General features: G+C 39.6%; 1 protein-coding gene across 1 annotated transcript in view; it reads right to left on the bottom strand.

Annotated features, from left to right (window-relative positions):
- Window positions 1-1,109: 1,109 nt before the first annotated feature.
- The window catches only part of LOC128739544 (neuroligin-2), a 46,456-nt gene continuing 23,191 nt past the window's right edge, over window positions 1,110-24,374 (bottom strand). Inside the window, exons 7-8 of the mRNA XM_053835037.1 lie at window positions 21,914-22,151; window positions 1,110-1,518 (exon numbers count right to left, since the gene is read on the bottom strand). Of these exons, the coding sequence (XP_053691012.1) occupies window positions 1,110-1,518; window positions 21,914-22,151 (647 nt within the window). The remainder of the gene's footprint in view (window positions 1,519-21,913; window positions 22,152-24,374) is intronic.

Below are 24,374 nucleotides of genomic sequence, written 5' to 3' on the forward strand. Positions count from 1 at the left end.
CGCAGCATTCGGCGATCCGAGAGAGAGTGATATGTGCGAGGAAATTATTCAGTCATGTTCGTTTGCAGAAGCCTGGATTTTCGCAAAATATTTATTCTGGCTGCTGGATGCTGGGCTTCCTTGGTTCGGATGAAATAACACACGCGGTTAAACAGAACATCATCCATCGGAAGCTTAGCATCTCGCAGCTTCGCTTTCCTGTGTTTGGATGTGTAAAAGTTTTCGCATGATTTATGCTCAGTTGAGTTGCAACCAATAGAATGGCTTCGATCGGAAATACACAATGTTTGTGCTGAACGAATGTCGCATCTTTGCGCACATACTACGAAGAGATTTACTTATATTTACATATCTATCTTTTGAAACAAATACCTAATCTTAGGGAAGATCATCGAAAACTTTGGAGTCTAAGAAAATCATCTAATTCGATTATATCACACATGAGAAATGTACATGAATAATAACGTATTTAATACATTCAATTTACATTTAGCACTAGTTGACAAACTTCGTATTGCCACAAATTAAACTGTACTGTACATAAAATTGTTAATTTCGAATGACCTTTGTCACAATTTCGAGTTTTGCAAGTTTCTGAGGAGTTCAACCTTAGATGATTTTTTGGCAGTTACGTAACCATGAAAGAAAGGGTAGTTCAATATACAAATTTTCAATTTTTCCTCACAGTAAAGTAGAAAACCACATTTCTTCAGTTTGCCTTTGATAATTGCATAATATCTCACGGTGGGACGGCAATCCGGACAACTTGGTGAATCGATAGTTGTTTCAATGAAATCGATCTTGTTCGCCTTACACAACTTGACGACATTCCGGCTGTAATATCAGCTTGCCAAATCAGGCCTTCAGGACCTTTGTGTGATCGTATGAATGGCTAAATCCTGTTCTGAAGCCATTCCTTGTAAACTTTTCATTGTTGCCCTAGCGATGTAAACCTTTGTCTTCTCCGCAACTACTCTTGCCAAGTCATCAACTTACAGGGAAATTTATCTGCATAAACAAATTTGAACCTACCCGCAACGCCCCTTTTACGCTTGGCAAGGTAAAATTTGTCACCATCTATTTGTTCGAGATCCATTTTTGCGTATGTTTCATCGTCCATCAAAATGCATCCTTTGTACATACTTGGTCAACACTTGCTCGTACAGCTTCTTTGCACGGGTTTTAGCGTCCCGCTGAAGTGTTAGCTGGCGCGATATGACCGTAAGCCTTCTCGCATACAAATTCGCCGAACTGTACTGTGGCTCATCATGAACTTTTTCGCTAAATCCCGCAACGAGGTCCAGGCTTGTTGGTTTCGGCCGATCCAACGTAAGGGTCTCCCGGTAACGTTTGAGTACATTATTTTCAGTCGATTTTAGAATTTTCAGGAATTTGGCGATCTCTTTTCCTGACCCCGTCGGGTTCTCAACGAGAGTGTGCAGAATATTTTCCAGCCTTTCGCGTTCCATCGTCGATAACTTTTGACTGTGTCCCTCAATCTTAATGAAATTATCACTACTGAAATCATCCGGATCAAAACGCAGTTAATAGGTTCTCGATGTGACAACTAGGGACGCTGCAGTGAATAAAAATAAGCGACCAAATTCTAACTGAAACACACTTTACGTAGAGTTATGATTGATGACTTCAGGAAGGTAAAGGTACTACTGAGTACTTATGTGGTACTGGGTATCAATGATACTGTGTATCAATGACCGGGCAGTTAGCCTCGAGGTACGTATGTTCGAATCTCAGCTGGCTGGGTGCAGCTAGAGTCAATAGGATTATTGCGCTAGTCCCGTAATTGTCCTGTACTCTAATAACCGGCTGCGAAGTCTGTCGATAAAGAAGGATTAAGTCTTAAAGACGTTTAGACTTTGCTCTTTTGGTGTTTCGAAGACAAGATACGGTAGATATTATAACTATTAAGCGTGTCCTAACAAAGTAAATAAGTAAGCTATGTATGAAATTTAACGAATTTCAACACAACAAACAAGAATAATTTCGGGACTGCACCAGCAATGTAAATTATCAACAATTGATCTGTAATGATATCATGTATTGATTTGTTTATTTTATGCAGGGGGAGAATGTGGCATCCTGGTATTTATTAGATACTAGATGACCCGACAAACTTCGTATTGCCAAAAATGAAACTGTGCTGTACATAAATCCTGGGGGCTACCTCCCCGCAGTGGCCGGCGGCTCCGCGGGCCGGTCGCTGACAACACTCTCGGCCTGCGGCCGCCTCGCCCTCAATTATCTATAGGTACCTATAGTAACACTATAGGTAGTTTCTGGTGGTCTTGTTATTGACTAATGTTTTATGGAAGAGTCTAAAATTTCTCGAATTCGATTAGTTTTTAAGTTACGCAACAATTTCTGTTCAATTGTATGAGAGTCCGCCCTCACTACCACAGTTGATTAGTTCTCGAGTTATGGGGAAATTTGTGTTTCATTTGTATGGGAGCCTCCCTCTTGTAGTAGGGAGAGGTCTCAGTACACCATAGAAAAATTTTTGATCCCAAAAACCCCCACATGTCAAATTTGGTACCATTTGCTTGATTAGCTCTTGAATTTATGAGGAAATTTGTATTTCATTTGTATGGGAGCCCCCCCCCCTAAGTATTGCCATTAGAGAGAACCTGGCCAAATACCGACGAGCTAGGAACCAGTTGACCACGATCCTGAGGAGAAAAAAGCGCCAAAAGGAGGACAGAGATCGTGAAGAATTAGAGCAACTATTCCGAGCTAATGACACGCGCAAGTTTTACGAGAAAGTGAACTAAACTCGGAAGGGCTACACACCGAAACCTGACATGTGTAGGGACGAGGGAGGGAATCTAATTATAAACGAGCGTGAGGTGGTCGACAGGTGGAAGCAGTTCTTCGATGAACACCTCAATGGCGAAGTCGCGGAAGGAGGCGGAACGGAAATTAACCTAGGAGCGCCCATGGAAGATAGTGATGTCCTAGCACCTGATCTCCAAGAAGTCAAACGAGAAATCAGGCTGCTGAAGACCAATAAAGCCGCTGGGAAGGACCGCCTATCTGCAGAGCTTTATAAACATAGCGGCGAAGCGCTAGCAAAGGCTCTACACTGGGTTATTTCGAGGAATTGGGAGAAGGAAAAGCTACCGGAGGAATGGATGGAAGGAGTGGTTTGTCCCATCTACAAAAAGGGTGATCGGCTAGACTGCTGCAACTATCGTGGTATTACGCTGGTAAACGCCGCCTACAAGGTATTCTCCCAGATCCTGTTACGCCGGCTGTCACCGGTAGCACAAGGTTTCGTAGGGAATTATCAGGCGGGTTTCATGGGGCCTCGCGCAACTACGGACCAAATTTTTACTATCCGACAGATCTTGCAGGAATGTCGGGAGTACAACGTGCCCACGCATCACATCTTTATCGATTTCAAAGCAGCATACGATACAGTCGATCGAGACAAGCTATGGCAGATAATGCACGAATACGGTTTTCCGGACAAACTGACGCGACTGATCAGAGCTACATTGGATCGAGTGATGTGTTTCGTACGCATCTCTGGGACACTCTCGAGTCCCTTCGAGACGCGGTGAGGGTTGAGACAAGGTGACGGTCTGTTCAACATCGCTTTTGAGGGGATGATCCGACGAGCGGGCATCGAAACGAGAGGCACGATTTTTACCAAGAGTAACCAACTTCTAGGCTTTGCAGATGACTTCGATATCATTGCCAGGAACTTTGCGACGGCGGAGGCAATCTACGCCAGACTGAAAGCGGAGTCTAGGTGAATTGGGCTAAAAATAAATGCGTCGAAGACCAAATACATGAAAGGAAGAGGCTCAAAGGTAACAAATGCGCGCCTTCCACGGACGGTAACCGTTGACGGCGACGAACTAGAAGTGGTAGTGGAGTTCGTGTATTTGGGATCGCTGGTGACCGCGGAGAACAACACTAGTAAGGAGATCCAGCGGCGCATCCAAGCGGGAAATCGGGCCTACTTTGCCCTTCGTAAAACGCTACGATCAGGAAGCATACGCCGCCGCACGAAGCTAGCAATGTACAAAACCATTATTAGACCGGTAGTTCTTTATGGACTTGAAGCCGTGACGCTGCTTACGGAAGACATACGTGCCCTTGCCGTGTTTGAGCAGAAAGTGCTGCGGACGATATTTCGCGGAGTACAAACTGAAAGCGGAGAGTGGCGGAAGCGTACGAATCACGAACCACAGGCACTGCTTGGGGAGACTCCCATCGTACATCTAGCGAAAGTTAGCAGGTTACGGTGGGCCGGTGGGCTCGTTAGGATGCCGAACGATAGTGCGACGAAAAAAGACCTCTTCAACAACCCCACCGGCACCAGCAACAGGGGGCCCAACGTGCACGATGGCTCGACCAGGTCGAAAGCGATTTGCGACTTCTGAGACGACTAGGAAATTGGCGACGAGTGGCCCAAGACCGAGTTGAATGGAGACGCGTGCTTGAAACAGCACGAGCCACCCCGGCTCTATGCTGCTGAAGAAGAAGAAGAAGGTAGCCCCCCCTCTTATAATTTTATTAGGTTCGGGGGCATTTTTTGTATGGAAAACCGGCTAGACCCTTTGTGTTTCATTTGTATGGCAGCCCCCCTTCTTATCATCTTAAGAACCTTCATCGGCCCCAAAAACCCCTACATGGAAATTTTCACGCCGACCGGTTCAGTAGTGTTTGATTCAATAAGGAACATACGGACACACAGACAGAAATCCATTTTTATAGGTATAGATTAGAGGATTTTCGTAGAATGTGTAATGTGTATTAATGACACATTATTAAGGTAGTTTCCGGTAGCGTGTAACCGGCACAGAGAGACAGTGTCGGAGTCGGTTGACACGTAAATGGGACGAGCAGTCAGTTGTGTTGTTGTGTAAGATAGCGAACGGCAGGACATCACAATTAACATTTGTAAAAGAGTTTCAAATTAGGCCTAAAATGGCCGAAAACTTCTGAAGGCCTGAATCCCAAATTAGGCATAAATGCCAAAAAGGGCCAAAATAGAAATGAAATATGACTTCAGCTTATAGTTAAACTTAATGGGTTAAACTAAATTAAACTTAAAAATGGGTTAATCACAGAAGTGTCGTGGGCGCAAAAAGGGTAACTTGTGATGAATCTGTTTTTGAAATTTTTTCGACCGTCTGATATTTTAAAGAAGCTGAAGTCAGTTGCATTCACACGGAATAAACGAAAAATTCATCTTTCGTACCATCAAGTCGTACGAGGAAACTGGTTCATGGAAATTACTTCCCAAACCTGGCCGTAAACGCACTGTAAGGACAACGGAGGCCATCAAACGATTAAGAGAGCGAATTCGACGGAAACCAGATCAGTCTGGATGTAAGATGGCCAAGGAAGTGGGAATTTCACAGTCAACCGTGTAGAATATTTTGAAAGTTGATCATTCTATATGAAAACTAACGGGTGCACAGTTTGACTAAAAAGCGGAGGGTTGTAAGAGTCGAAAGATATCGGCAGCTGCTCAAGCGGCACGGTGCTTGTGACACTCTGTTTTCGGACGAAAGAATGTTCCTGCTACTTGATGCTCACAACCAAGAAAATGTTCAGATATATGCAGCACATATCTCCGACATTCCTGCGGACAAACTGGCTGTTCAAAGGTTCCAAAATGTTTCTAGGGTGATGGTGTAGGGATGTTTCTCCAGAAATTTTAAGATTCCATTGCATTGTTGTTCATTGAATCTGGTGTCATCGATAATGTTTTGAAGAAAAATTTGCTTCCCACCGTCAAAAAACACTACAAGAATGCTCCATACTGCTTCCAACAATATTCTGCAGCGTCTCACCAGACGAAAGCTACACAAGCTTGATGTGAAGATAATTTGCTGGATTTTATTTCTTCGAAGGAGTGGTCTACGTCTTCGCCAGATTTGAATCCACTCGACTTCTATGCATGGGGTTACAAGCTAGGCAAACTAGGGAGCAGCAAAAGATTGACTGTGCATACTTTCGAACAACGTTTGAAGAAAATTTGGGATGATATGCCTAAGGATATCGTGCGATTGTGACTCAACAGCGATTGTGACTCAACAGCGATTGTGACTGGTAATTAAAGCAAAGGGAAAAAGATTGAAATTGGACTAATTTAAGACAAATGTTATGGATGCTTTGTACACGAAATACACTCAAAATTTAAATTTATACAAGCGGTTCGGTCCACTATTTCGAGGTATTAAAAATGTAATTCTTATTTTTTAACCATTTTCGACCAATCAAGTGCAAAAGTTCCAATTTTTGAAGACCTCGTGACAGTAGTGACCCCGTTTCAGCGAGAATTACTCAATAAACTTGTTCAAAGACACCATTCTTGAAAAAATACGAATTTGTACGCTATGATTTTGATGGTTTTGTTCTGCTGCATGAAGATTCTCGAGGTATTCTCCATTGGATTTAGATCTGTAAATAAGCATGTTTCAAACGACATTTAAAAATGTGTAGACTTTAGAGAGGTTAAACTTCCATAATGTATTTTTCATAAAATTTCTTCAACTTCTTCGCTCCTAAACTCCTGGTAATTTGATATTTGATTTGATATTTGAGAAATAGCGACCTGCCTAAATATTTCCATTCCACTTCCACGTGTTCTGCTCTCAGACTGCTCAACTGCTGTCAAGGTTCTGGATGGAGTTGTCCCAGAACAGGAAACTCTATCTAGGCGTACATCAATGAACTGGCACCATCACCTTTACTAGAATCATCTTAATTTGTAAAAAAGAGCAAGTAGAATAAACATTAAACATGCGTCACCATGCGTCTCCATTGTAGCTTACTCTTATGGAGGCGCTTTATATTTTACCATTGAACAGAGCATTCACTGCTTCCACAGAAATAAATTTTACCTATCTGAAAGCGTCTGGACAGATTTGCTACCTTGGGAATTTTTCCCCGCTGACAACGAGCTTTTAAGCCATAACCATGACGTGCAATTCCGCCGGTCATACTTTTTCAACGTAAATACAAACTGACAACAACTGAAGGCAGTGTGATACCGGTCGAATTGGAATAGGTTTTCCCGGTAAAAAAATTGTACGAAGATAAAGGACCGAATCCATCACCCGTTCGAAAGGATCGAATCAAAACAGAAAGGTCCGGAAAGGCGAAAAACATTCTGTTCACGAGCTTTTTATCAACGGCTTTCATGATGCCTACCATCGTCGGCAACAAAGGGCACCTTAAAAGTAGCAGCGACCATACCAAACCATGCCATTCCACAGCACAGGCTTGGCTGCGACGGAGAAGCAACTTTTATTTGTTGACCCATCAACCAGCCATCCAGAGCGCATGTATTTCATTCATGATTCCCGCTGCTTTGCTCTTTTTTTTGTTTTTAACGCGTAAAGCCAACTGCAATCAATCCGCACAGCCGCGGCTGCTTCTCACCAAATGCCGATAGCAGGTCGACCCTAGGAAAACAAAAACCTAGTGGTGATAAAGTATCGGTAGTAAAAAATTTGTCAAACCCGCCGGATATCAAGCATTTTACCACTCGGTCCATTCTCCGACCGACCGGTCTGTTGCATCCGGTGAAATTTATTTCATCACACACAAACTATAACCCGAAAGCTCATACATTTCATCAACCGACATACTGCAGAGGCCCGAAGCATAAAGCTGATTCTGAACTTTCATCAGAACAAGTGAAATACGAGGCTGCGTGTGTAATGAATGATCCGCGAAAAAGTAGAAAAATAAAAATTCAACACAAATTTTAATTCTCTCCGTCGAACAAAAAATAAAAAAAAAACGCACTCACAATACTAGTTTGTTTTTCAATTAAAAATATATGGTTTATGAGAAGCTCTATCGAAGTGATAACTGCGTCGATTCTTGCCGGGAATGTACACTCATGACTGAATGCTGGGTGAGAGGAGGTGGTGGACACTACTCACGACCGAGAGAACGAAATTCAAAATAAATATATGTATTCTCATATCGATCTGCACAGCAAAGCGAGTATGTGCACAGCACTTTGGCATTCCAGTAAAGTCCCAATATTTGCTTTGAGCTTCTCCGTGTTCCAAATTTCATCAAACTGCGGTGCGGTGAACCTCAATCCCTGCCTGTCTGCCTGCCTGCATCGTGGCATTCCCTTTTTCGGCACAATAATCGGTTTTGTTTTTCTGCTCCACTACAATCGATGCTGCTGCACCGATGCGATGATGGCGGTCCAGCGATTTTTGAGCCAGCGAACCGATTGCTAATGGAAGAACAACAAAAAATTATAATTCCTTTTTTGAAAAGCGATCTTTCTACTCTACGGCCAATCACAGTCGGAATTTATTTCAACCCAAATTCAAATTACTATAGCTTATTTTTTCACTCGAACTTCGAAGCAGTAACTTCCATCGTGGGAAAATATTTGCTAAGCAAGAAAAAACTTTGCCAGTAGCAAAATAAACCGTCCCAACCGTCAAACAGCACTCAAATTATCTATCCCCTGCAATCACTCTGCAGCCTTTTTATGAAGAAATAATAAAATCGATCCTCTGTATCGTGACGTATAAACAGCAAACAATAAAACAAACTACCGAAAGTGCCTTGCACAATAAAATAAATTGCACTGTTGCATAACATGTGAGCTTTCCATTCCGATATTAGTCAAGGAAAGCACAGATGAGAAAACGGCAAAAAGCTATAAATCGAGAAAAGAACTTCCAAGTTCGTGTTTTCCCAAACAACGGTAAAAAGGCCAATGATTTCTCCGTCCTTGCTCTCGTCCCCGTGGAGGCCCGGCCGGCCGGTCGGCAGCTCCGGTCGCTCGTCGGAACTGAAATAGCTCGACTGCAGAAAGCTCCCCAATCCAATGATTCCATATTGATTTCCGTTGAAATTTTATCATTATGAAGAAAGATCTTCAACCCCTGGGCCCCCCATGGTCCGTTCCCACTCCGATTGAGTGCTGAGAAGTAAAAGACAGAGCTGGAAGAGACGGGAAAAAACTTTTCTGCCCGGAGCCTTTTTTTATTGATGGCCTCCGGATTGGCCAAATGGGATTTCTAATGTACGCCTCCGGGCGTGTTCGGATCGCACACTAATTGTGTGCGGCCCGTTGTTGTCGGAATGGATGTAAATTAATTTTATGCTTTTGCTCGGTTTCTCAGTAATAGTGTGTTATATTTGTTTTGAAATTCTCTTTTGAAAATAATCCTTATATGATCTCGAATTGAGGTAAGCAACAATTATTAAATGCAATGAAATAGTTAGAAATAAAACAAATTTAAGTGGAATTACGAGCTAATTAAGTCAAAGAAAAGAAAATTAAAAACTTATTTTCTATACACATCCAGACGGTTGACGTAGGACTCACATTAGGTAGGGGTTTAAAGTAAATATCTGAATATCAAAAGAAACTTTGATATTGACGGCTCTAAAATGGAATGTAATTCGTGATTTGTGTTGACTATTGCACGCGTTCGCGTTCTATGATCCGGATCCAGAGGTGGGCATAACCAGATCGTGGTATTGCTGTTGTTGCTATGACCGTCCATTGAAGCAAAAGTTAGTTTAATTAACTGACTGCGGGCAACGTAGGCTCTTATATGATTGCTAAAAGTCTAAGAAAACTGCTGTTAGCGTTTCATCCTTAGAAGCCTGCTCGTGTTTTTATACGACGATTGTATTTGGCAAGCTGAGAAACCCTGAAAAAAATGTATGTAAAATGTAAATTCACGTTTTCTCGCTTATTCTCATTTTTCACTATGTAGCAATTAAATAAATTACAGAGCAAGATGACAAAGTATGGCCCAAGAAATGCTTATTTAACTGGCTACAGAGGACTGGTGGTGCTCAGCAGTCAGGTCTCTGAACGCGGTCGAAAGCGAGACGATATCGACGATTACCGACACGACGACGCACCGAATTGTTCATACCGTTCGTTGCGACGGTAGCACAAGGTATCATTGCTGAGATAGAGTTTAGAGCGACGCATGTTCTGATGCTGGGATAAGCGATATTCTGTTCCAACGTTATTAAAACTCTACATCTCTGACACATTCCAGCGTTACGGGACACTATCCCGACTATGCAGATCGGTTCCTGTTTCATCAAATCCCTGGCATTCTAGTGGAAAATGAAGTACTCGTTAAACAACTATTTTACAAGGTATTTGCCAAAAAATTAGTGAAACAGGAGGCGATTCATAGGGTAACAATCCCAAGTAAGAAATTTGGGTTTTATTACACTATTATGATTGCATTTAAGACCAAAACTGGTCTTGAAGACCACCATAAGAGTACAATAAAATTCACATTGTTGCTTGGGATGGGTGCTAATTGTGTCCCGTAACGCTGGAATGTGTCCTCTTCTTTTTTCACAAGATAAAATATGATTTAAAAACTACTTAATTTAAAAGCGTAGAAAAGATGTCTTTACACACTATAGTAACAACCCAGTCAGCATTTTTAAAGGTATAATTATAGATTACAAATAAGAGTTACGTACTGATATGTATCCAACAAAATCGTATTCGATGCGCAAAAGCCGCTTATTCGTAACATTTTGGAGGCGATATATGCACTGGGGAATAATTTTGAGCGATACACTTATATAGGTATTTCAATACGATAGGATCCGATTAAGCGCTACTAGCTACGTACAGCTATACAACTTTGTGCTGAAAATCCTATGTTTGTTAGCTACCAGCATTATAAACGATAGAATATCAACTTGTGCGTGCTTTATTAGGCTTTATTTACGAATCCGAGTTCGTTAAGACATATTTACGATAATTTTCGTACATTGATATACGAACTGGCTGGGAACTCGGGTTTTATTACACTCTTATGATGGCATTTAAGACCAAAATTGGTCATAAATACCGCCATAAGAGTATAATAAAACTAACATTGTTGTTTATTTTAAGACCACCATTGGAAAGCTGAGAAAAATGCTACAAGAAACATTCATCAAATTAGATGTGCAAAAGCATTAACTAAATGAAATGCAAAGGCATTATGAAACAATTAACAAAACAAAAATCGGTTGGGGGGCTCATGGTGAAAATGGAGATTTATTGATAGAATCCAATATGGCGAACAAATCCAAGATGGCGGCCAAAGATTTATTGCTCCATTTGAAAGCCCTGTTCTTCTCCTTTGTTAAGCGTAGCTACTAATAATCCCCCCCCCCCTCTCTCATACCTTTCCGCACTTTCTCTTTCACTATAAAAATTTGCATTACTTTCTATTATTGCCCTTCGTCAATTGTAAAAGAACTACCGTTCCAAAAAAATTTAAAAATTCGACTTTTTTTTAAATTGTTAGGCCCCTTGTCGAACGAGGGGTTCACTGTTTCGAGGTATTAAAAGTGTAATTCTTATTTTTTTACCATTTTCAACCAATTAAGTGTAAAAGTTCCGATATTTGAAGACCTCATGTCAGTAGTGGCCCCGTTTCAACGAGAATTACTCATCTATATATATAAAAGTGAGCGTGAGTATGTTTGTATGTTTCACCATAACTCCAGAACGCCTTGACCGATCTCCACCAAATTTGGCACACATGTTCCTTGATATTAGAGAATCAGAATCAGGTTGAACTCCGAAATGCCTTGACCGTTTTTCATCAAACTTGGCATACATGTTCCTTGACAAAGTTTTGTTTTTCGGCTTTGCAGTCAAATTGCTAATTAAAACGAACGTTTTTCTTCTACTTCCGACGTTTCGATTTGTATTAAATCTTTCTCGAGGATTCTATAAAAAGTGCATTTACAAAAATTGTTTTGTTAATATAACATTTAGACTTACAGAAAATTATCATTTTTCGTCTACTGGCTCTATTGAGTTGAGCATTAACGGTCACTTTTTTAAACGGTGCTAGCATTCTGTAGCAAAACGTGTCAAAATATCACAAAATATCACAATTTAAAAAAACTTCAAAATTCGAAATTTGGTACTTGTTCTTTGACATAAGAGAAAGGCACTGGTGGGTCAACAAAAAGGGAGGGGGGGAGGTTCCCTAATAGGTGGGGGAGGGTTCCTAATAGGGGGGAGGCCATAACTCCGAAACGGCTTGACCGTTCTTCATCAAACTTGGCACACATGTTCCTTGACATAAGAGAATCGGCACTGAAAGGTTTGATAACGAAATGTTTAGACGGTTCACCCATAAGTGACGGTAGGACAAAAGGAGGAGCTGATGATCGGAGGTTGCTGACAAGAAGGGGGGATTAGCGCCCATATGACTGTAACAATTTATCCGTACAATAGAAAAAATCAGAATATGAAACACTAAACTGTAATGCTCGCAGCTGTAGATTTGTCAAGTGTAATTATGCACCGAATCAAACTGAATTTCAAATTCAATAAAATACAGTAAGTAAAATTCTAAAACAACACAGTGACAGAAAGTTAACCCAAGCTTCTTAAAAATAGTACAAAGTAGACGCTATGTTATTAGATTGCACAATAGGACTACGACACACAGATATGACAAAAAAACGATTAAGTTTTTATAAGTCTCATCATAAGTTACAGCTAGAAAAACTACCTAAATTATTGCACAATTCCAGAACCCTTTTTCTTTTTCGGTGAAATAAATCACCGAAACGTCGGATACGTAAAAGCAAAATAATCGTTTGCTACATCCACTTGACTGAAAAGCCGAAAAATCGTCAAAGTATAAAATCTTACATATTTCGTTGACGGTCTACTAATAGGCATCAGGTTTGGTAATTTGACTGCATGTCAGTTGAGAAATGATTTGATAATGATTTTATTACAGCAGTAGTGTTTAAACCTTCACTGTTTTAAGAAGTTTTATCAACGCAAATTAGTTCTAAAAGTACTAATTTAGATTTATTTTGCACTGCAACCTTCAATACATTTTTTTTTGCTGGATACTATATAATAAAATCTATGTTGCGCGTCTTATACTTGCCTTTGAACACATCTTTCATTAAGTTTAATTAAGTTTTTATGCAAACAATGAAACTAAAAAGAAAATAATCAAATTGTAACGTACTATTTGAGCTGATAATACACAAACTTGGTATCACCTGCATGTTAAAATAGTGGGCATTAAGGGAAGGAACTGTATCTATATTCGTAGTGCTGCGCCAAGCCTACGTTTGTGTCCCGAGACACAGACCTTTCTACTTTTTTTCACATGGTTTTTTGTGCCTTTTCGAACCCGCAGTATTTTCTGCCTTGGGATTTTGCAGAGGATGCTATTGAATTTTCCTGCCGAGTCTCATCTAATGCTTGTTCGTTTTCTCTTAGCGTATTAGATTTTTCTTCTGAGTCTCCTTTGACATCAATGATGGTCCGTACATAGCTGCACCCTGGCATACTGAATATGGTGATAGCAACAAAGGGGAAATAGCTTCATGCTATTCATCATTAATGGCGCTTATATACATTGAAGATTTCCAGAATGCAATGCAGCTTTAAAAATCTGCAAACGATCAATCAATTTATCTGCTAAAAATTGAAATAAATCAATAGCTCAAAACCTGTATAACTGCTTAAATATATACATAATCCGATACTTGAATCACACTGAATAAAGTCATCTTTTCGATAACGATCGTACTTAACCATTTTATACATCAATGGCCGTATCAATCAATTTCATTCGTGTATGGTCTTACCGATTCAAAAATTTACATTTACTATGGTCGTACCGAACCATAGATTTCATTCAAAGATAAGCGTACCACATGTTTTTACTTATAAAGGGTCATACTGAACCATTTAAATCATCTATGGTCGTACCAAACCATATGCTTCATTCAACAATGATTTACCGAGTCTGCTTTGACAAGCGAATGGTTGTGGTTTCGAATCTTAGTAGGATCAGGCCATTCGATATCAAAGTGACTTTAGCATTGGTTTATTCTCAGGCCCCTCATCAGCCTTGTTTCATGCTGAATTCTATATTATTCCGATAGTTAATAGGTTTCGATAGGTAGTTCCGAAGTTCCGATAGTTCTATGCCCATTATAGTTAAATGCACTGGTTTAGCAGCGCCAGGGATGGCTATAATTGGGGACAGCGCTGTCATGTGGAACGAGGCGGATAAAGAAAAGAAAGCATTGGAGGAAGACTTTCCAATTACATAAAAGCACGCATAAAATTCAATAAGCATATCGCTCACTCAATAGCGATTATAGCAAAAATAAATGCAGTGCGAGTTATACAGGAAACACCCGGGTGGTATCACAATAGATCAACGATACTGGCCGCAGTGATGAGTCCATACAGGAAAAAAAAGTTGGCCCTGTGAATCGAGTCTACAGCAGAAACGAGCCTGTAACTGTCGCCATTGTGCAGAACCTAATTTGCCTGGCACAAAGTATTGCCCAAAACATGCTTATTCAACTGGTTGCAAGCGGCTGATGGTGCACGACAGTCAAGTCGATACCGATGATTGCCGACACGACTGTTCATACCGTTCGTTGCAATGGTAGCACAAGGTATCACTGCTGAGACGGAGTATTGCGCGTCGCATTTTCTGATGCTGGGATAAGCGATATTCTGTACCAGAGTTATTAGACCAGTTTATGCATCCATAAACTCCTGAATTGTCAGAGTATAAAATGGAGAAGGTAACATAAAGCATCTAATATAGCTCTGGTCGTCCACAGTTCCTACCTAGCGCAACCGCGTGGCCGTACCCGGCAATATTCCATCCTTGAAATGGAGTAGCCGAGTTAGGAGGTGTGGTGTCGTGTGGCACCGGTTGCCTAACCTTACAAATGTACAAATGTTCGATTAAGGCAAATGTCTTTTTACTTTGTTATAATAATAACAAATGTGTAAGAAAGCGTACAAAAGTGACAGTCGATGCAAGATCTGGAGGTAAAATCTCATATACTGTTCAATTCCGTTCGACGAAAAATCAATATACATCCATAATGATTTTTATTTGTTGTTTTTAAGAGGATCAAACAAGGTGTTTAATGTTTGATGTTATTCTGGAACCATCCTGCTGATATACCAACATTAATAAGATTTAAGGAAAATGCAAGATAAGCACTCTGTTTTCATTTGTGCATTAGGCTTATACAAATTTGAAAAAAAAGTTTATGTCACCCCCCCCCCCCCCTCTTCAAAAATTTTCGAAATGTGAAGGGGCAAAAAAATAAGCGTTATAACATTATGTTACATTCTTTAGTGATAAGCAGGTTTTTAACATTTTTTTTTTGAAAAAAAAAAACAAAGTGAATTTTTTAATCGAGCAAAAAAAAAGCATAGATTTTAAGAATATTTATTTAAGGTTTTAACGTTAAAAACCGAATCTATTCTTGCTTATAATATATACGTTATTATTTTCTATGCAAAAATATACGAAAAAAGACAAAAACGAAGGAAAATTTTTTTGGACGATTTTCGGAAATTCCATTGTTCGACTTTCCATTTCTGTTTCGTGCTAGAAGCTTAATTCAACTCGGAGACTCATTTTTCGAGTTTTTCAAACCGTAGAGCCCACAGACAATTGATTTTATAAAAAGAAATTTGACTCATATCCTACAAATTATTTTTTTGCCCCCAGATTTTTCAAGCCAATTTCCAAGGAATGGGGTGACAACAACTTTAAATATGATTTGCAATGGCCTAATATGCAAAAATAAACACTGGTTTCTACTCTTTTGTTTAGTTATTGAAGTTTCAATATTATTTTTTTCTTGACCCCCCCCCCTCCCCTTTCAACAATATTTTGAGACCAGGACATAAACTTTTTTTCAAATTTGTATAAGCCTTATTATTCAAGAGAAAAAATAAACTATTATCATATTATACTCGATTTTACTCGGGGCCCCTTTGTCTCTCAGTCACTTGTACATCTGTTATTTCTGGTTTATTTGTGTCTGACTCTGTCGTAGTCCAGCGTAAACAATTTTGTTAAAGTCGAGGGAGGAGCGCTTGATGAGAAGAATGGTAGACTGGATGAAACTTCGATATAAGATCAAAAATATATCGCGTAGTTCAATTGGTAAGTTGGACTTTAACCCAGACTCTCTCGGTTGGCGCCCGAGTGTTTTGACAACTAAACTATCTCCACACGGCACCCTATATTAGATGGTCTCACATCTAGTTTCCGTCCCTCCAGTCCAGCCATTTGCACGCACACACATACGTTTCACCCGCCGACGGTAATTATGTTTTGTATGATTGTTCATTTTGTTTCTACCATCGAGAAGATAAAGGATTATTGACTGCATTGTGGTTAAAGCTAAGCAGTCTGGTGCCGACCGTCACATCGATCAGCACGCTGTTGTTTTTACCACACCGGTAGTGTTTTTCTGTTTTATTTCTCTTTGACTCTGTCGCGGTCCAACGTGAACTATTTTATTAAAGTGCAGGAGCGTTTGGTGAGAAGAATGTCGAGAAGAATGGTTGGCCTCATATCGAAGTCTCCCATCAGTCCCATCTCCACTTTAATAAAACATCTGTTATTGTAACGAAAAGTTTCATTATGCAAGAAACAAAACCCATTTTTTCTTCATTTAAATGTGTCTACTCCCCTTGTCAGTTTCCCTTATGTTATCCCCCAGCTACTTGTAAATATGTCTTTTTCGCGATAATCACTATAAACCGACACCAAACCTTTTTAGGTTTTTGAACCTCCCCTTTGTTAATGGCCACTCTGTTTCCCCGTTCAAAAATCCAGCAAAGAACAAAATTGGTCATGAAAACCGCCATAAGTGTACAATAAAACTCACATTGTTGCTGGGGTATGAACCGAATTATGAGCCCTAAACTCGAAAGCAATGAATGATGCGAAGAGAAAAAAAGCGATAAAGATAAATGACACATTCCAGCGTTACGGGACACTATCCCTACTATGCAAATCGGTTCCTGTTTCTTCAAATCCCTGACATTCTAATGAAAAATGAAGTACCGTGCCTGCGGGTAATTCCGAGCAGCACATTATTCCGCGCACTCATCCTAAAAAACAATTTTTCAACCGTAAATTTCCCTAAAACATCATTAATAAGTATACTATCATGGAATACCATGTTCCTTTATTGTTTTTGGTAAAAATTGACAACTTTTGCTTCGTTAGTCTGGCCAAACCAAAGGCTATTTCATTGCACGCTGACCAAAACGTGATTTCCGAATGTTTTCTTAACAATTGTTTGTCCAAACATTTTTGCTTGAGCCATTTTCCGGCTTTTATGCAGTTCTAATCTATTAACGTTGATGAATGCAGTCCATTTCTTATTTAGTTGTTGCCATGTATTATTATTAGCGCGCTTTCTTATTATGCTCCAAGACGTTATGTACATGCTTGTCTGTGTTGCTAAGTCTGTTTGTCTATGGTTCCAGTTCCTACCAGACGTCCGGACCTAAAATGTACTCGTTTCAATTTTGGACTAATTTTGCCTATGGACTTTTTTTAGGAGGAGATATTTACGATAGTTTTCGTACATTGATATACGAGTTGGTATTTGCTGGGTTTTTTACACAGATCATAACATTATCTGCGTCTTATCTGCGCGAAATTACCAGCAGTCACGGTACTCTTTAAACAACTATTTTACAAGGTCTTTGCCAAAAATTGGTGAAACAGGAGGCGGTTCACAGGGTAACAATGGGTGTTAATTGTGTCCCGTAACGCTGGAATGTGTCAAATGTGTGTCGTTCCTGTGCTGTGCATGTGATTGTGAGGAATCTGCTGCTCGAGCCAAAGATGCTGATATCTGATACCTGATTCCTGCGCTGGTTGCTTCGGACGTACGCAGATGAGTGATTATTGTGCATATAGAAAGCAAAGTGAGTTTTATTGCACTCGTATAGTGGTTATCATGATCAATTTTGGTAATAAAAACCATTATAAGAGTGTGATAAAACCCAAATTGTTGCCTGGGTTATGCATACACGTAGACCTGGGCAGGTTTGTTGGATAAACACGAGGTTAATAATAAATGGCATGATTTATAAACCAGTTCACTGCGGGGTAATAAAGCAATGAAGTAGTAAACTATATGCGCCTAGTAAAGTAAAGTGCGCCTATATTTTATGTAGGTTTTATTTCTAATTCCCGTCGTAGTAAGTAAAGCCATTCTAATTTTCATCATTTGTTGGATGAATTTAATGAATACTCCAAAAGTTCTTGTGCTGATTTGACTAAAACACGCTTACCTTCCGATCCGTGAACTTAGAAATCACTGAAAAGCGATTATTAAAGCATATTATTGAAATTACGCAACTGACTTTATTTCTTAAATTCGTCGTACCGTTTTAAAATTCGCCCATCAAAATTTTTCATCGTCCGAACTGAAAATCACAACAATGTTTACGAAGCCAACGCGCATGTATTTGTGTAGGACGGCATGACAAATGTTATTCTGCAAAATTTCTGCAGGTTAGGCAAGTTTTCCTGGCTGTAGAGTAACGACAATGCCTTGCGTGAGTTATTTTTATTTATGAATGACGGAAATTAATACGATTAGTCGACTTTTTCTTCTTCATCGCACGAAAAAAACGTAGGAAATTTGGCTGGGAGGACTTCTTTAATGATAAAAAGCATTTAAGTAGATCTCAGCTCACTTTGATTGATCGCGTATGATAGACAACAAACTAAAATATTAGGGAATAACTAGTTTTGAATTGTGTGTCATAAAAATGCTTTTTAATAATTTGTGTTGGATAGGACGGGAATAGGCAATTACGACGAAGCAGCAACATACCCTATTTATTCTCTTCCCTTGCCCACCTAACACTCTGTATGAATTCTATTACTATGTGATTCTATTACTTTGTTTTAATAATTTTCTTTGCCAGAGGTACATTTAATTTCAAAGCTCATAGCGATTCGATGGAAAGGGAGGAGCTACCTATAGTTTTCTTTCAGAATATTAAATTGTTAAAACAAAGTAATCAAGATCTCTGACCAGATAGTACGTGGAAACCTCGTCACGTGGTGTTTATAACTTGTCATCACGGGTTGAAGAAACAAGGAGAATGCTTACAAGTAACCGGTACATGCATTTATATGATTAATATCATGTTATTAGTATCTAAAAATTAGTATTATTGGATTTCCAGGAATGAAATCTGCTATGTGAAATTTTGACACATAGAAATTCTAAGGGTGCATTATAGCGGGTTTGACATAAATTCAATCAATTTAATTGGTAATTTATTAATATATGCCAACATATTTCTGTTGGCAGATGCGTAATATCAAAGGTTTGCTGCAATTAAACAGGAAATGTGGAATATAAATGTAAATGCGACATTCTTCCAATAACCCTAAAGGTTACTTTTAAGCATCCCATTAAATCATTGCCAAAGGATATGCACGTGCATATTCGTCTGTAACAAATAACCGAAACCGGCACCGGATTGTAGGTGTGTAGGTACGTAACAACATGAACAGTTTCCTCTGATGCGCATCATTGTATTTAATATTCGCAGTAAAATAATAAAATAATGATTATCATCGCTCTGCGATGCGATGTCATGCAGTTGTATGGGTTGGCCGAAACCGGTGCGGTAGTGGTGCGGTGCGGTGGTATGATGGCAATAAAACAAGCGGTCCAGCAGATCGGGACCAACTTTAACAATCGCAAAAAAGGCAAGCCAAACCTGGGGGGAAGTTGGGTTTCTCACCGGTCGGTGCTGGTGCTGGTGGTGGTGGTGGTGCGAGAAACCGGAATTCACTTGTTTTATTTTTTATTTTTTACTTTCAGATATTTACGATTTCATCTGAACAAAGCTGCACCGATTTATTTTCATTTCGATGTTGCTGTTTTTTGTTTCATTGCCCCAAACAAAAAAATAACCGTATGTCGATGACGCCAGTAGTGAGTAAATTATATTATTTTCCGCAGAATCTCTTCGGCCGGCGCTAGTGCCAGCCCAGCCCAGCCCAGCGTTAGGTTGGACCATCGGAATAAAAAATGTGTTTTTGTTTCGACTGCGGAATTTGCGAACCTTTGATAGGTTTGCTATTAACTCAATTGAGCGAAAGGCCATTAAAATGTGTAATAAATTCAATAGTGCTTGACAAAGTGTCCCATCATCAGGATCATTATTATTTCCTTGTTATCTTTTTTTTGAACTGCTGGGAAACATCATTCACCATTACTTACCGGCTGTTATTTGTATCCAACGATGGATTAACGAAACCAAAAAAACAATGACAAACAGAAAATCAATGAAACACAACTGGTTTTCTTTTTCACTTTGTTACTCAGATTGTTAGTTGTTTTTCTTGTTTTATACAGGTTTCTTTACTTTAATACCACTTCATACCACTGACTGCTCTGCTGCAGTTGTTTTGCTCTTCATTAAAACAGTACTTAAAATCCGTATTCATCTCAATTTACATCCAATCCAATTAAAGTACTCCATAAACATTGAACATTCGTTTTGGTTGAGCAGGTGTGCGAATGAATGTAACCCTCCGTAACACCGGCCGTTTCCCCTTCCCTTTTTCCCCTTTATTATCAACTAGTACTTAGCTGGTTCGCTTCACCCACTTTTTTGTTTAAACACACTCTGAATGTTTTCATTTCGTTTTGTCTTTTTTTGCTTGTTTCTTTACTTTCATTTTCGTTTGTTTTGTTCGGTGAAGGTTCGATCAACTTGAGTGATTGTGTGAGTGAATGAGTGAGTTTTTTTTTCGATTTTTCCTTTCTTCGCCGGCTGTGTTTGTTTAGTTTCGAACTTTAATTTAATGTTCTTGCATTGAATTTTATTTTATCTAGATAGGTTTGTTTCATTGTTTTTTCCATTAGTATTACTAACTTGTAGAAAAGAAATAATGTACAAAGTTTTCGTGTTTTTTTTTGGGGATGGGAATCGTATTTTTCGGATCCAAACCGCTCGCGTTTCGATGTGTTGATGTGTGTTGAGGAGTGATACAAATTGGCTAGCGATTATTTACGATTTCTCGTGTGTTTTTTTCTCTAACATGTTTCTTGTTCTAGGAGTTTGAAGACGGTTTGATATTGATACATCATACGTAAAATAACCAACGCTAAATGAAAACTCTCTGAATTTGAACACAGTGAAGTTGGTATGGATTTCTCCCTAAATCAGGCAACTGGAGAGACTAATGGAGGCGCCAAGTATTTTCTAAAAATGCTCATTTCCAGTGGATCAATTTAATGTCGTCAGAAACTTAAACCAAACAGCGTCAGTCATTGTGCAAACAGCAATCAAAACCGACGGTTTGTGGACTGTTTCATCCGGGTTTTACCGATCTATCAATCGAATACGGGTCGAACAGATCACACTAAAAACTCCTGTCTCCTGTGCCCCCTTCCCATCTCCCAGTCCGATATTGCTCAATGGTTGACTGAACGGAGAAGATCAATACCAACCCCTTTGTAGTTGTAGTCGTATAGCTTTATCCATAGAATAACATAGCAAACATCAACAATCAACCAATCAACATAAAGGATATAAACGTCACGGGCGGGTGGTGGTGATGATGGTGATGATGATGATGACGACGACGACGATGTCGACCGACGGTAGGTAGAACAATAAAAAGAGCACCATTCGATAATGACGATTGTTTCCCCGTTCTCCCCCAGTTCTCACCTCTTTGGGGGAGAGGTGTAGCTCCCACTCTAGCTGCTCCTTGCGGTGCAAACTGTATGTTATTAGAACCCGAGCTGAATTTCAGAATGACCCGGCCGCGGGCGCGGGCGGGGAGAGCACCGGTCACCCCAGGCCCCTAGCGGGTATATGCTTATGCATAACAATGGGGAATCAACAAACAAAACAAAACATTAAACAATTTCACCATCCGTTGAAGTGCAGGGTCGCCCGTGACCGAAATGCAATCAAACTCGCATCTCGCTCATGGCTGCGTGGGGCATCTGTTGGGGGCAAACTTTCAGGTTCTGTAGTTGGGTTCCACCGGAATCCTGCTGTTGCTGCTGTTGTTGTTGTTGATGGTGGTACTGTTGCTGCTGCTGTTGTTGCTGCATGTGGGAATGTGAGTGATGCTGGTGCGAGTGCTGATGGCCGCTGGAAGGCGGTGGGGGCGGATGCTGCGCCGTCGACGATGATGACGAGTGAAGGGGCCGGTTCTCCGGCGAGCTATTACTGCAGGATTGCGGCCGGCCGAGGGTGGACGTGGCCGCATTCGAGCGCATGTGAACACCGATGGCAGTTCCGTTTGGCGGTAGTTTAATTTGTTGAGCCTCTAGAAATAATTAGATAATGATAATGTTTGGTTTTCGCTTGGTTCTGTTTAATGGTCGAACAATTTGGCCAGTGATTGGGTTGGTTTCGGTTTCGGTTGATTATGGTGGAATTTATGGTGACGTGACGGGCGGATGCGGGTGATTTAATCGGGTTTATGAGAATGTTGGGATTATCCGTTCGCTGTCAGGTGGTCTAATCGAAAGCCCTCAACGTCACTGGCTGTTTGAATATTGATAAATCGGTGTCCATGCTAGTAGAATCCACTGTCCCCTGCTGATACTATTAAGAGACAACGCAAGAGAGAAGTGCTTTAAGCTAATATTTATTCTCATCATTCCATAAGCAGCAGTGTTATTTAAGCCCCGTGAAAAACTTCTAATGTATAGTTTACAGCACACATTCTTGCTCAAAAATGCACAATAGTTTCTGTTCTCACAAGTTTATTATCAAATTGTGTATGATTTGCTCAAATGTCAATTCTAGACAAACTGGCAATAGTTTGCTAATGGTAAGTTTGAAAAGTTTGTTCGACAACTTAAATATCAAAGCAAAATGATTGCTCATAACCAATGACCCAATTTTTGTAAATTTTTCATCACTAAAATACTAGCAATTAATTATCGATTCCATTATCGTGGAAAATTTTGGAAAAATCTTTTCCCAAATAATATTTTTTCTGGATTGCTGACAAAAGTTAGTTTGCTTGGTTTAAGAGCTATGAATTTGTAAAATTGCTATGTTAGAGAAAATCGGAAAATTTCGCTTTGAGTTTCCTAAGAAAATATGAAACCTCGAATTTTCCGTTCATAAGTCCGTCAACTGTGTCCGTGTAGATACAACATTTGATAAAATTTGGTAGAAGATTGTCCGATAATTTTGACGAATGCTTCATTTTTAGTTTAATCATTAAGCACCTGCTGGATTTTGGAGTTGCATTGAGGTCCAGTAGGGTGTCCCAAAATAGCACTATGTCAGAAAATCTGGGGTAATGAAACTAATGAAACCAAAGGTGCTTTTTATAATATCCCTAGGCTCGGTCAAGACTGGAAGGAAAAAGGGCAAAATATTAAAATATTTAAAAGCTGGATATTAAAGTGTCCCAAAATAGCACAATGTCAGAAAACCTGGGGGCTCACCCCTCAAATGATTGCTTAGGGTGTCATAACAAAACTTTTATATGGCGTCAACATTGGTTGACACATTTGAGTTTTATCAAAAAATGGAATTTTTTAGGACTAAGTTCAAAAAAATATTTTTTGAGGTGCTAAGTTAGATGAAACAAGGTACAACAAGGAGCTACATAAAATGATCCATTGGTGTGAAAAACTTGTATCGAAATAAAAGAGTTTTACCATCATAATTCGTTTGGGCTGTCGCTTAGTATTTAGGCCGGAATTCGATCTTAGACCCTAATGTAATGCTATGTATGTTAGGCTAAACCACAGTTTTCATCTTTAGAGTCTATAGTTTTCGTTAAGGTGAAATTAGTCGTTATCGATTCTGCAAATTTCAAAAGCAGTTTTTTTGTTTGGAACAAAAATTTTGTTCATGAAAATATATTCGCTGTGGTCAGATTGGCAAGAAAAATGCAGTGAATACATTTCTATAAACAGAATCCCGCTTTTGGGCTCAAAAACTGCTTCCAAAATTGGGCTCTCCAATAAAAAGTTAATGACTGCTAGTTTCCCGTTAAGAGAACCGATTTAAACGATGCGAACAGGAAGGAAGAATAGGGTAACGACACCAGAAATCGCCTGTCTCTGATTTTTCAACATATTTTGTGCAAAATTCTTTGTTTTCTAGGTAAAATGTAAAAAACGTGAATTGGTGATTAATTTTATGCACTGAACTTTACCCAGCTAGCATTTTCATATGTATATAAAAGATAAAAATTAGCATTACGTACAGATATACATGCTAATAAATCGTATTTGATGCGCAAAATTGGCATATCCGTACTATTTTGGAGGCGGACTTCGTGATTAGAAATAAATTTAAGCGTTACAACTGTATATGTATGTATATACGATAATATCCGATTAAGCGCGACTCGCTTTGTAATGCTATACGATTTTGTGCTGAAAATCGTATGTATGCCAGTTATTATCATTATATGCGAAAGAAAATCAACTTGGGGCCACTTTATCAAGCTTTAATTACGATTTCGAATTTGTTAAGAGATATTTACGATAATTTTCGTGGATTGATAAACGAGTTGGTG

This window comes from Sabethes cyaneus, chromosome 3 (assembly GCF_943734655.1).
Source record: "Sabethes cyaneus chromosome 3, idSabCyanKW18_F2, whole genome shotgun sequence".
NCBI lineage: Eukaryota > Metazoa > Arthropoda > Insecta > Diptera > Culicidae > Sabethes > Sabethes cyaneus.